Raw genomic sequence first — 14,257 nt, 5'->3', positions numbered from 1 at the left:
TGTGTTCCCAGTCTACTTTAGCCAACTCTGCCCTCATCCCACTGTAGTCCCCTTTGTTTAAGCATAGTACGCTCATTTGAGACACTACTTCCTCACCCTCAATCCGTATTACAAATTCAACCATACTGTGATCACTCATTCCGAGAGGATCTTTTACTAGGAGATCGTTTATTATTCCTGTCTCATTACACAGGACCAGATCTAAGATAGCTTGCTCCCTTGTAGGTTCTGTAACATACTGTTCTAAGAAACAATCCTGTATGCATTCTATGAATTCCTCCTCAAGGCTACCCCGTGCGATTTGATTTGACCAATCGATATGTAGGTTAAAATCTTTCATGATTACTGCCGTTCCTTTTTCACATGCCTCCATTATTCCCTTGATTATTGCCCGCCCCACCGTGAAGTTATTATTTGGGGGCCTATAAACTACGCCCACCAGTGACTTTTTCCCCTTACTATCTCTAATCTCCACCCACAATGATTCAACATTTTGTTCATTAGAGCCAATATCATCTCTCACAACTGCCCTGATATCATCCTTTATTAACAGAGCTACCCCACCTCCTTTCCCTTCTTGTCTATCTTTCCGAATTGTCAGATACCCCTGTATGTTTAATTCCCAGTCTTGGCCCCCCTGCAACCACGTTTTTGTAATGGCCACCAAATCATACCCATTTGTAATGATTTGTGCCGTCAACTCATTTACTTTATTTCGAATGCTGCGTGCGTTTAGGTAGAGTGTTTTAATACTAGTTTTTAAACCATGATTTTTAGTTTTGACCCCTTCTGCAGCCCCTTTATATTCATACATATTGTCCCTTCCTATCACCTTGTGGTTTACACTTACCCTAGTGCTACTCTGCTCTGTTGTCTCCTGCCTTTTGCATTCTTTCTTGGGGTCCTGTTCATCTGAGCTCTCACCCACTCTAACTAGCTCTGAGCCCTCTCTTGGATTCCGAATACTCCTTGCATTGAGGCACCGAGCTTTCATGCTTGCCTTTTTATTACACTTTGACCCTATGTAAGTTATATTCATTATGTCTACATCTGAACATTACAGAGGCAATCAGTACTGGAATGGCAGCAAAGCATCAACTCATTTTCCTTTCAGTCTGAATGTAGCCTTTTAGAAAAATGCAGAATTAAAAATGCAGTAATTTTCATAGAGTACAATTATTATTGATAAAAAACTGCTGATAATTGTCACTGGTATTCAGAACAGTATCAAAATGCACTGCAGCTTGTAAATTGTAAGTAAACAAGCAGAGGAAGAGCTGTGTGTTCCAGTACCCACTTCATATCCCACTCTATCATTAATTCCAGTTTAGGAATTTCCCCACTGTGTCACGAGATTAGCAACAGATCCAAAAATCAAACTCTTCTGACTGCTATAGATGGCAATGCAAGTGAGGGGACAGGGACAGTGTATAGACACACACACACACACACACACACACACCACAAAGCAATGGGGTAGGATCCATAACATGAAAGCTTGTACTTGGTTTGTAAAGAGTGGGATTGATGGACAGAATGGATTTCACCTATAACCTCACTTAGTGTTTCAAACAGATTGGCTTGCCAATTGGGCCAAAATCAGTCATGTGTTGAAGCATTAAGACTTGCAAATTTGAACTTTCAAATGCCTCGAGCCACCTCAAACCTCAGTCTGAGACAAAGAACAATTTGACAGTAAAATTGCCATGTGGGCTACATGCATGAATCTCCTACTTGCATCCAAAAATGATTCTTATAGCTTACAGCTGCTTCCATGCCATTCATTCATATACCTGACTGTTTGTGTAAGGGCAATATTGGTTTTGTCCTCGCTGTCTCAATTGCTTCCGCTGGCCCACATGCAATAGGCAAGGTGGCTGGGTGCAAGAGGAAACCAATTGCATTGGAAAGCAAGTCAGCTATGAATACTGTGATTCATGGCCAAATTGTTTATTTTAAAAAATTAGTCTGGCATCATTTGTAGACAAGGCTCAAAAGTACTTTCGTTACCTTCAGGCCATGCATTGGTTTGAAGTTAACTTGGCACCCAACTACGAGAGGATGACTGTGAGCTGTTGGGATAAGACGGGTTAGTGGCAATAGGATCCAAGTTGAAATCAAGCCCTTCGTCATCCATGAGATCATGGTCAATTATGTAATCCACATCGCAGTCGAGACTTTCCATGAACATATCCAAATCCAGATCTCGAGGGAAATTCTCAGGATTCATATTCATCCCGACTGAAGAACTGCTGCTGCTGTTTGAGTGATGAGTGGCTGGCAGACCAAGTTGCAGAGCCTGGCTTACTGGGGTCTGGAGCTGGGCCTTCAAAGTTGGCATTTGGTTTGCATCGGGCGGAGGTCCCATCATACTCAGTGTGTGAGGTAAAGCATTAGCAGTAACAGATGTGGCTGGTGGACCTGCAGATTTTTCTCGTTGGCTGGCCTGGTTCATTTTTGACTCGACAGATGGGCTGTTGAGTGATTCGATATTCAACATCATCAGATTTTCACTGTTTAGTCGGCCACCTGTCTGCGGCATTACAGGGTCCGCATGACTCATCATCACATCAGTATGAGTTGGTGAATCAGAAGTCAGGAGAGCTTCAAGTGTTGCAGGTACACTAAAGTGGCTCTGCACCGATGACAGGTCAGATGGATCAAAGAAAGAGTTCCCATAGGTGGAAGTCTGTGATCCAGAGGCTGAGCTTTGAGACCTAAATGTGTAGGTTGAGCTTTGTTGCATTAAGCCAGTGGATAATGATTGCTGAGTTGGCAACAATGTCGATGATGGGGTCATGAGGTTCAAACTGTCAATGAGTTCAAGTTCTTCAATTATGTTTTCAGTTAGAGTTGATGGCAACTTGCTTGAAGTGCTGGGGTAGACAAGTGCAGAATGAAGCTCATCTTCCAGATCCTCCTGTTCTGGCAATATGGGGGACAGACGCCCAGTACTTAGTGTACTAGCATTGGAGCTTGTTCTTGGCCTAAAACTGGTCCAGGCCTCAGAATCCTCATTGTTACGAGAGGAGGGACTTCCAGGCCATTTGGAAACTTGGGAACCAGGACTGTCAGCACTCCCCTCTTGGGCTGCTTGGAGGGCAGCCTTTTTCCTCGCAGCTCTTCCTTTGCTTTTCACAAGTTTACTGTTATTGTCCATGGATGCCGCTCTTCTCCTGGGCGACTTTCCACTTTTCCCACCTTCAGGATTAAGAATCCACCAAGAGCTCTTCCCTGTAGCTTCGTTGTGGACTCGGATGAATTTGCTGTGCAGGGAAAGGTTGTGTCGAATGGAATTCTGAAAGAATTAAAAAAATACAAATAAAAAATCACTTGGGGCAAAATTTTAAACGGAATAGCTTCAATTCTGTTGAAAGATTACACCCAAAACATTAACTAAGATTTCATCTTCAGATGCTGATTGATCTATGTACTTTCAGCATTTTCTGTTTTATTTCAGATTTCCAGCTTTCAGTTTTCATTCGCCCTCTATGCAATTAGGATTTTTTTTCAAAAGCATATTAACACACCATCATATTTACTTTTAAAATTATATATAAATGCTCCTGGATTGACTTACATTCCTAGATTATTTCTACCAGCAGCATACTGCCTCGTGATAGTGTGACCTGATGTAAAAACATCTCTACAACAACCACTGGCTGCTCTCAGTAACCGAAAAATATCCACTATGAAGATAAAATATTAAAAACTAAAATGAACACTAGAAACTAGACAAGTCCTGCAGACTTTGTATTTTTAACGGGTACATTTGCCATGGATTACTCAAGTTTTTTGCAGGTTAAAGCAGTCGATGCTGCTGCAATCGTATGTGGTCTTTACGGATGTAATTTTTATTCTTTCAATCTCCAGCTAGTTTACAGCCTCGAACCTAAAGAGCTGTTACTGCACTTCACTGGATAGGCCCCTAGTTTTAGTTTCCCCCATGAGTAGAAATATCCTCTCTGCATCCACCTGGTCGAGCCCCCTTATTATCTTATATGTTTCGATAAGATCACCTCTCATTCTTCTGAGCTCCGAGTATAGGCCCAACCTATCTTCATAAGTCAACCCCCTCATCTCTGGAATCAACCTAGTGAACCTTCTCTGAACAGCCTCCAATGCAAGTATATCCTTCCTTAAGTACGGAGACCAAAACTGTACGCAGTACTCCAGGTGTGGCCTAACCAATACCCTGTACAGTTGTAGCAGGACTTCTCTGCTTTTAAACTCCATCCCCCTTGCAATAAAGGCCAACATTCCATTTGCCTTCCTGATTACTTGCTGTACCTGCATACTAACTTTGTGTGTTTAATGTGCAAGGAACCCCAGGTCCTTCTTTACTACAGCACTTTGCAATTTTTCTCCATATAAATTATAATTTGTTTTTCTATTTTTTCTGCCAAAGTGGATAACTTCACATTTTTGGCCACTCACTTAGCCTGTCTATATCCCTTTGCAGCACTACCCTTAGTCAGTATGAATATGACAGCAGTACCACTCTCTCCCTCTCATTCCATGCCCCAAGTGATCCCCAAAGCATCAGAATCTCAGCCCACTCAATCGTTCCAGTCACAGACTTTGAGCCTGCAAATAGGATGGAGAAATTATAAATCCCCCAACTAAACCGAGGGATGCAAATGTAAATCACAAACTGGTGCAGCAATGTGACAGATGTTCAAACTCCACAAGACAATGGCGGAGGGACTGAACCTGAGACTTTATCGGACTGGGTCTAATGGACGTATTACAGGTAAAAGAGCAGCGGAAGAATGAACTCCAGCACCAAGGCATATCAGAAGCATGGTTTGCAGTCAGTAAGGCAGGCTATAAAAAACACCTTAAAGTCATGAAAAACATTTTAAAAACACAAAATTAACATTATGGGATCCAATGGAAGATATCAGTAGAAAGAAAACTGGCATATGTGCGTTTTCTTTTCTTACCGAATGGCTGACAGTAGAGCCTACACAGATGTGTGGACCATTATACAATAGGGTAAACAGCCTGTAGCTTCCCTTCAAAGACCAAGTCAGGCAGACAGTGAGGCTATAGTCTAATTGTCATCAAGACTGGGATTCAAATTGTAATGCCTTAGTCAGGATGTGATATAGGAATGACAAAAGCTAATCCATTTTACCCCATCATTCAGGTACATGCTTAGAGCAAATCCTTACTCCCAATTGAAATCAAGAATGTGGTCATTTTTTTGTTGTTGAATACTCCAACCAAGTCTTCTTTCGTCATGCTAGATAGCAGTCTAGCCAATAAGCTAAACACTCTTACGTCAGTCAGGAGGAAAAACAGTGGAACAGTCACACATCACTTCCACTGCCACTACATTTTTGCAATCCAATGTAATACATGTTATCATATTGCAGTGTGCCAAAGGATTCCTCAAACAATGCCCTTGAAATGTGAAGTACTTGTATGCCAAAAAAATGCATTTAGCTGACAGTTTAGCTTGTACGCACGTCTCCAGCACTCTAGGAATATGCGAACAGGAGTAGGCCATTTAGCCCCTCGAGTCTGTTCCGCTATTCAATGAAATCATGGCTGATCTGTAACTCAACTCCACATGCCTGCCTTTGCCCCATATCCCTTAGTACCTTTGGTTAACAAAAATCCATCAATCTCAGATTTAAAATGAACAATTAACCTAGCATCAATTACCATTTGTGGAAGAGAGTTCCAAAGTTCTACCACCCTTTGAGCATAGAATTGTTTCCTAACTTCACTCCTGAAAGGCCTGGCTCTGGTTTCTACTACTCAGCTCCCCTTAATATCTTAAACTTCGATCAATCACTCCTTAACCATCTAAGTTCCAGGGAATACAACCCTAGTTTGTGTAATCTACCCTCGTAATTTAACCCTTCCTTTCTTTAAGTCCAGATATTATTCTGGTAAATCTACGCTACACTCCCTCCAAGGCCAATATATCCTTCCCAGAACGGCTCACAATACTCCAGATGTGGTCTAACCAGGGCTTTTTAAGGTGTTCCTTTATACCGATTCACAGGATGTTTTGGTCAAGAGAAGCTCATTCCAAGGTTTACTATGTTTATAAATGGATTCCATGATGCCAAAAAACTACCATTTTGTATATCTTATTTTAACTGCTATGCAATTGGGTCAATTCCATACTGGAAGCTCAGGACTTCTCAAGACAGATTCCTTAATTGGTGTGCAGCAGCGATTAGCAAACACATCAGAATCCAATTTCATGGAATAGAGCTGTGAATATCAAGACTAGTGAATGGAGAGGTGGCGAGAGAGGAAAGATGACATTATAAAAAAGATCCACACATTTGCATCTTCAAGTTCTGCCATAAGCAGAGATAGTTTTTTTAAAAATTCCTCCTTTAAACTGCATCTATCCATCTAAAAATAGGTTCGCAACAGCTTGATATTTCATTCAGTGTGTACATGCAGGATATTGGAGAGGGGAAATAATGCATTCACATATCTGCTATGGTCTGGCAAAACTGAAAAATAATTCCCAATGAGAAAAGTATCTTCTCTCTCATTCTTCTGCATCCCTTCAACTTTGAAATATTTCTCCTTCAAAATGACACTTTTAGATTATTGGATTGGATAAAAAGACAAAAATCTGAAGCGTGGTGGTGGTGGGGAGGCGGAAGAGATACACCAAGCCACAGCTGTTGTTGCAACCATAAGGTTTTGCAGAGTTTAAATGTTGCCTTAAAGACAGTAACATTCATAAAATGTGCAAATGTTTTTGACTGTGACATCAATGATAAAGATAGCTGCTACCAGATTCAACTAATTTCTCTCTCTCTCTTCAATATCTGTGCACAGAAGTTCTATTTTCCCTATTTATTTCTCTTGCGCCACTTCTTCTGCCTATGCCCCAAACTTTACTTAGTTCCCTAAAAGCAGCAAGTTGTGCTGTGGTACAGCTTCACCATTAGTGGCAGCCTTCTCTTTGCTCAAACGAAGGTCATTCTTCATGCAAGAGGCTGGACAATGACTGCCAACAGATTATTTGACTAGAAATCCTTCACACTCAGTATTATCCTCAACTAGGGCCCAGATCCACACTTTCAGCCTTTGAGGGGGATGGCTGTTGCAGATAATAGTGCGAACTAATACCACCTTACATTTATACATTATTTTTGGTGCAACACAAAATCCAGAAGTACTTTACAGAGTGTGCAGTGGACACAAAGCAGAAAATAGGAGAGAAGTTAGATTGGAGAGTGTACTGGTACATAAAAGTCATAAAAAAGCATAGCATATATGAGTTAAAAAAAAATAGAGACATACAGTACAAGAGTAAAGATATGATAAATTTGTAAACAGCAATGGAGAAGAGTACATTGCAGCTTTTTTTTTAAAGAAAAGGCATTGAAGAAAAAGCATACAGCAGTTTGTCCAGCCTATTACCAGGATGAGAAACTGTAATGAGAAGGCATGAAATACTTGGACTGAGGCAGAGGAGGGCAAGAGGAGATTTAATAAAGGTTATCATTCTGAAATGGTTTTGATAGGGTGAATAGGGAAAATCTATTTCCTCTGATTGTAAATTTTAAATTAAATTCCCCATCAAGAGTTGGGAATTTTTTTATTTATTTTTTTAAAAACAGAGTTGATGGAGCTTTGCTACAGAGAGCAATTGGAACACAGACCATTGCATCTTTTAAGGGAGGAACAGATAAAAATTTGAAGGGGCATAATTGGACTATGTGGAGAATGCAGGGCAGTTTGGATGCTTTAAGCAAAGAGCAATGGCCGACATGTATATAACAGGAGTGAATCTGGGACTTTCCTGGATGGCTCACCACCAAACCCATTTGCTGCATTACCTGCTGGGACCCTATCCCGCAATACAAACTCTTGTTTTCTTTGGGGAGCGGGGGGGGGTGGGGAAAAGAGTATTTTTATATATTAAAAAAAATTGGATAACTTTTGTGCTAATAAATCTCATCATCATCATCATAGGCAGTCCCTCTGAATCGAGGAAGACTTGCTTCCACTCCTGAAGTGAGTTCTTTGGTGGCTGAACAATCCAATACAAGAGCCACAGACCGTCACAGGTGGAACAGACATTTGTCGAGGGAAGGGGTGGGTGGGACTGGTTTGCCGCACGCTCCTATCGTTGCGTGCGCTTGACCTCTTCACGCTCTCGGCATTGAGATTCGAAGAGCTCAACGCCCTCCCAGATGCACTTTCTCCACCTCGGGTGGTCTTCGACCAGGGACTCCCAGGTGTCAGTGGTGGTGTCGCACTTTATCAGGGAGGCTTTGAGAGTGTCCTTGTAACATTTCCGCTGTCCACCTTTGGGTCGTTTACCGTGAAGGAGCTCCACATAGAACATTTGCTTAGGGAGTCTCGTGTCTGGCATGCGAACTATGTGACCTGCCCAGCGAAGCTGATTGAGTGTGGTCAGTGCTTCAATGCTAGGGATGTTAGCCTGGACGAGGACACTGATGTTGGTGCGTCTGTCCACCCAGGGGATTTGCAGGATCTTGCGGAGACACCGTTGGTGATATATCTCCAGTGTCTTCGTCCATGCCTCTGATCCATACAGGAAGGCGGGTATTACTACAGCCCTGTAGACCATGAGCTTGGTGGTAGATTTGAGGGACTGGTCTTCGAACACGCTTTTCCTCAGGCAGCACTGGTGGCGATGTTGAATCTCCGTATCAATGTCTGCTTTTGTTGATACAGCTGATCTCAGCCAGCACGGGAACCACTTGGTCCCCGATTTCATGCACTTGGGGGGCGGGGAAATCGCCAAGACCCGCACTTCCACGTGCTATCCAGTGACTCCCATTAGAAAATGCACGTGTGAATGCGGATTGAGGACACAAAAAAAAAATCACAACGGTAAGATCAGAATTAGTAATGATGAACCCAATATTTAGAGTGTTGACAGTGGCTATCCAGAATCCTTGCATGAAGAATTTCCACATCACCTGCAGAATCATATTCTAAGCAAGAGTCAGCCATTGGAAAAGGAGAAAATATGTGGGGTGGTGGGGGGGCGAAGAAAAAGAGACATTAAAATATTTTTTATAATGCACTTAAAACCACTTGAAAATTCTTAGAGAGTACAGGAAATTTTTCTCCAACCTTTGAAGGCGGTCAGAAACAAGTTCCAGCAGACAACAGTCACCACGAGGTACGTTACCCAACATCCTTATCTTGTGTACCACAGCCTCCTCCATATAACAAGCAATTTACTCTACCCAACAGAGAAATTAAACCCCAGCAGTGAACTCAATCTCCAAATAGCAACCATTTCTTGGCAATTTCTTACTCTTCTGATCAGATTGATATGTGCTCACTTAATTTAGGTCGCCAGGATATTAATTCCTACAAGTAAATTTGACCAGAGACTCCACCCTGTCTGAACAGATGGTAGCATAATGATACCCTAATTGCCTGACATACTTGTAAAAGGTAAGTTTATCTCACTGAATAAAGTTCTGAGCAGAAGCCCATAAGGAAAAGGGTAACAATGGATGATGAAGCAAAGTGATTAAATGTTAATTTTCTAACAGGTTCAGTAGCAACATAGATAGAGGTTTGAAGCAAATCACTAACTGCTCTCTTGTCGGAGGATTAGAACTAAATACAAGTGCAAAGGAGGATGAAAAGCAACCTTAAAAAGGAGGAAAGAAAAATGTGTGGGGGCAAGGGAAGAAACCTTTTGTAAGGGAGCTTGCATTGCAGTGGGAGAGATCACACTCTTACTGATTTTCTACCACTAGACGTCACCACCAAAATTTTTTTAGCAAAAAGTGAATTATTGGGGGAGAAAAATTTGGAATACTGTCTAAATATTTCTAAATGTGCATTCTGATTGGTCAACTTTGTCAATGTTGATGGGTAGTATGTGAGTCGGTCAACAATGTTTTAGTGTTTGCATACATGAACTGAAATCCTGTGAATATTTGCAAAACATATAAACACTCACTGGTTTGAAAATCTGATGCTTTAAGACTTGAGCCCTTTTATTGGGCTCAAAATTGCCCAGGAGTTGCTCCGTTTTTTGGGGGGCAACTTGATTTTTCTGGAGTATCTTAAAAATCCCCATTTTGCAAATTCAATTTGCGCCAGTGTAAGTGAGTTAGTTAGGATTTGTTTAAGTTTAGTTTAGTTTAGTTTTTTTCAAAAGGGGGCATTACCAGCCACCTATGCCCGTTTTGGCCATTTAGACCACTTTGGACAGCTAATAGTTACTCCAAACTAACTTAGGCTAGCGTATGTGGCCACATAGAAAACCCTTGCGGAGAGTTAAGAAATCAGCGCAGGTAGGTACTTAATGACTTGACTAAAGAATGTGAATAGGCTCAAACAGCTATACAGGACATCATATGACAAACTTTGTAAAGTTAATTTACTATACAACAGAAGCATTCATGGAAGCTTAAACTACAAAAATAAAAGTAAAGAGACAAAACAGTTACATAATCTTTTCAAAATATCCAAATAAAAAAATAGAAGTACCTCCTGCTCATAATTCTTATGTAGGAAAGTATTTTCATCAACAGGGTTAAGGAAAGTCTGGAGTAAGCTCATTAAAATTACTGGCTACACAGTTACCAGTCGTTACCCACCCACCCCCGCCGGGATCAAAACTTTCCCCACGCCAACCTGTTGTAGCCTTAGCCCGGGAATGCAGTGGGCCGGCCTGTGCGGCAGGCCACTCGGCCCGGGATAGGGGCGGGACGCATCGGATCCCACACTGGAGCACGCATCATCGGCAGGAACTACTGCGCATGCGGAGAGCTGCCGGCACTTTTTTTCGCGCAGGGCCCTACCTCAGCTCCATAATTGACAGATCACGCTGCGCCAAGCCCTGGGAGAGACCATAGAGCGGACAGAATCTGGAGACATCTTTTTGGCGCCGTTTTCAGCCCACAAAGTCGCCGCATCTCTGGTGAGTGCACCAATTTTGAACCCAATGAGTCTACCAATAATTTCCTATTGCTTTGTCTTTTCCAGGTCACACAAGTGCAGGTTAGCTGCAGGTCAGTGTAACAAGAACAAATGGCTTGGCAAAATTATCCTGATGGTTGATGGGAACAACATTACTTTAGTAACCTAGTACTTACTTAAAGGGAAAAACTGTAAAAAATTTACTACCGCCTAATCTTAACTCAGCAAATGAGAATTAATGTTACTTTTTTCCCATTTCATCACAGGGGGCAGTGCTCCAGCTGATGATATCTGGTGTGTGAAATTTCACCATTCATATATTGCAAAGCTGGCCCACTAGTTACTTCTTTGGGGTTCTCGAGAGATTGTAGAGGGATGTGATCAGGGCCCAGGAGAGGCGAGGGTCCAGGGACAGCATGGGCCAGCCCGCACTCCGATATATGTGCGCACTAGGTCCGTGCAGCAGAGCTGGTCTCCAATCGTCTTGGTTAATCCTTGCCACTGGACCAAGACCCAGCTCAGTCATGCCCATGTGGTAGCTGGTGTGGAACGGCCACCACGTTAAAAAAAATCCACGCACAGGCTTCCATCCTTCAAGATTTAGTTCGGGACCTGGAATTTTAGGTCCTTCATTGAAACACCTGTGAACTTTTTGACATGGAAGCAAGTCATCCTCGATTCGGGGGACTACCTATGATGATGACAATGTCGCCAACTGAACATAAGAAATAGGAGCAGCCATTTGACCTCTCGAGCCTGCTCTGCCATTCAATAAGATCATGGCTGATCTGATCTTAGCCTTGTTGGAATTTAGATGAATGAGAGGTGATCTTATTGAAGTATATAAGTTTCTGAGGGGGCTTGACAAGGTAGATGCAGAGAGGATGTTTCCCCTCGGGGGCGGGGGTGGTGGCATCTAGAACTCCACTTCCCCACAACCCTCGACTCCTTTATCATTCAAAAATCTGTCCATCTCCACTTTAAATATATTCAATTTCCCAGCCACCACAGCTCTCTGGGGTAGAGAATTCCAAAGATTCACATCCCTCAGGGAAGAAATTCCTCCTCATTTCCATTTTAAATGGCGACCCCTTATTCTGAAACTATACCCCCTAGTTCTAGATTCCTCTCCTGCCCGCCCTCACCCCAACCGAGGGGAAACATCCTCTCTGCATCTACCTTGTCAAGCCCCGTCAGAATCTTATATGCTTCAATAAGATCACCTCTCATTCTTCTAAATTCCAATGAGTACATGCCCAACCTGCTCAACCTTTCTTCATAAGACAACCCCTTAAAAAAAGGAATCAACCTAGGTGAACCTTCTCTGAACTGCCTGCAATGCAAGTATATCCCTCCTTAAATAAGGAGACCAAAACTGTACATAGTACTCTAGATGTGGTCTCACCAACGCACTGTAGTTGTAGCAGGACTTCCCCACTTTTATACTCTATCCCCCTTGCAATAAAGGCCAACATTCCATTTGCCTTCCTAATTACTTGCTATAACTGCATGCTGTGTGTTTCATGTACAAGGACCCTCAGATCCCTCTGTACCGCAGAATTTTGTAATTTCTCCCTATTTAAATAATAATTTGTTTATTTATTTTTCCTACCAAAGTGGATAACTTCACATTTTCCCACATTATACTCCATCTGCCACATTTTTGCCCACTCACTTAGCCTGTCTATATCCCTTTGCAGATTCTTTGCATCCTCCACACAACTTGCTTTTCCACCTTTGTATCAGCAAATTTGGCTGCATTACAGTCGGTCTCTTCATCTAAGTCATTAATGTAGATTGTAAATAGTTGAGGCCCCAGCACTGATTCCTGTGGCACCCCACTAGTTAGTTTGCCAACCTGAAAATGACCCATTTATCCCGATTCTCTGTTTTCTGTTAGTTAGCCAATCCTCTAGCCATGCTAATATATTACCCCCAACCCAGTGAGCTCTTATCTTGTGCAGTAACCTTTTATGTGGCACCTTATTTTGAATGCCTTCTGAAAATCCAAATATACGACAGCTACTGGTTCCCCTTTATCCACCCTGCTCATTACATCCTCAAGGAACTCCAGCAAATTTGTCAAATATGATTTCCCTTTCATAAAACCATGCTGACTCTGCTTGACTGTATTACGATTTTCTAATTGTCTTGCTACTATTTCCTTAATAATGGACTCCAGCATTTTCCTAATGACGATGTTAGGCGAACTGCTAAATATAAATATTGTAGTGTCGCTGCACCTTGTTACAAACTCACACAAGGCATGTATATATCAGACACGGTCACTCTGTGACCTGCACTTTATTCCCAGGACCAAAGAGTGCTGGCCCTGGGTGGGACCTCCCGTTATACCTGGAAACCCAGGTGGGGAGTGTCTCCCGCAAGCTCAACCCCTGTGGTGAGGGTGTGTATTTCAAGGGTACAGGTACAGTGTGAATGAGTTATAGTTACATAACTATTGTCATTGCAAGATGGTGAAATACATTACATCACCTCCCCCCTTAAAGTCTTTTAGTTTCAGAGGTTAGTCTATCGGGTGGTCGGCGCTCTCTCGTGGAGCGCCGCAATTGTGGCTCTGGTGGCTGAGCCTCAGCATGCACCTCTGTCACTCGAGGTGATTCCGGCCTGGCCGCAGGGACTATACATGCTGAGGGCTGTCTTTGTTGCTCGTATGCTGGCAGTGGTGTGGGTGCTATCTCATCATACTCTTCTTCAGTGTCTGTGCTGAACCTTTTTTTTTTAAACTTGGTTCAGTGTTTGCGGCATATCTGCCCATTGTTTAGTCTGACCACCATGACCCTGTTTCCTTCTTTGCCAATTACGGTGCCCTCAAGCCATTTGGGTCCCAAAGCATGGTTAAAAACAAATACCGGGTCATCTATTTCTATATACCTCCCCCTTGAGCCTCGATCATGGAGCTCGGTTTGGGACTGGCGCTTGCCCTCAACAATGTCTGCCAGGGCGGGGTGAATGAGGGACAGCGCGTCTTGAGCGTGCGTTTCATGAGGAGTTCCGCTGGCGGAGCTCCAGTGAGCGAGTGCGGCCGGGACCTGTAGGCCAGCAGGAGGCGCGATAGGTGGTACTGAAGGGAGGGTTCTTGGATGCGTAGCATGCCGTTTTATGAATTGGACCGCCCGTTCCACCTAGCCATTGGAAGCCGGCTTGAACAGCGCTGTCCAGACGTGCTTGATCCCATTGCCCGACATAAACTCCTGGAATTCATGGCTGGTAAAACACAGGCCATTGTCGCTGACCAGGATGTCCGGCAAGCCGTGGGTCGCAAAGACCGTACGCAGTCTCTCCACTGTGATGGATGTCGTGCACGAGTTCAATATGATCCACTTCA

General features: G+C 42.9%; 1 protein-coding gene across 2 annotated transcripts in view; it reads right to left on the bottom strand.

Annotated features, from left to right (window-relative positions):
• Nucleotides 1-14,257, bottom strand: part of LOC139265628 (forkhead box protein O1-like) — a 59,659-nt gene that overhangs the window by 14,658 nt on the left and 30,744 nt on the right. For both annotated transcript variants that reach the window (XM_070882784.1, XM_070882785.1), the window contains exon 2: nucleotides 2,011-3,298. In XM_070882784.1, coding sequence (XP_070738885.1) covers nucleotides 2,036-3,298 — 1,263 coding nt within the window. In that variant the 3' untranslated portion in view covers nucleotides 2,011-2,035. The remainder of the gene's footprint in view (nucleotides 1-2,010; nucleotides 3,299-14,257) is intronic.

The sequence above is a fragment of the Pristiophorus japonicus genome, chromosome 6 (assembly GCF_044704955.1).
Source record: "Pristiophorus japonicus isolate sPriJap1 chromosome 6, sPriJap1.hap1, whole genome shotgun sequence".
Lineage (NCBI taxonomy): Eukaryota > Metazoa > Chordata > Chondrichthyes > Pristiophoridae > Pristiophorus > Pristiophorus japonicus.
Note: the sequence above shows the minus strand (reverse complement) of the source record. Positions and strands in the feature narration are given on the sequence as shown.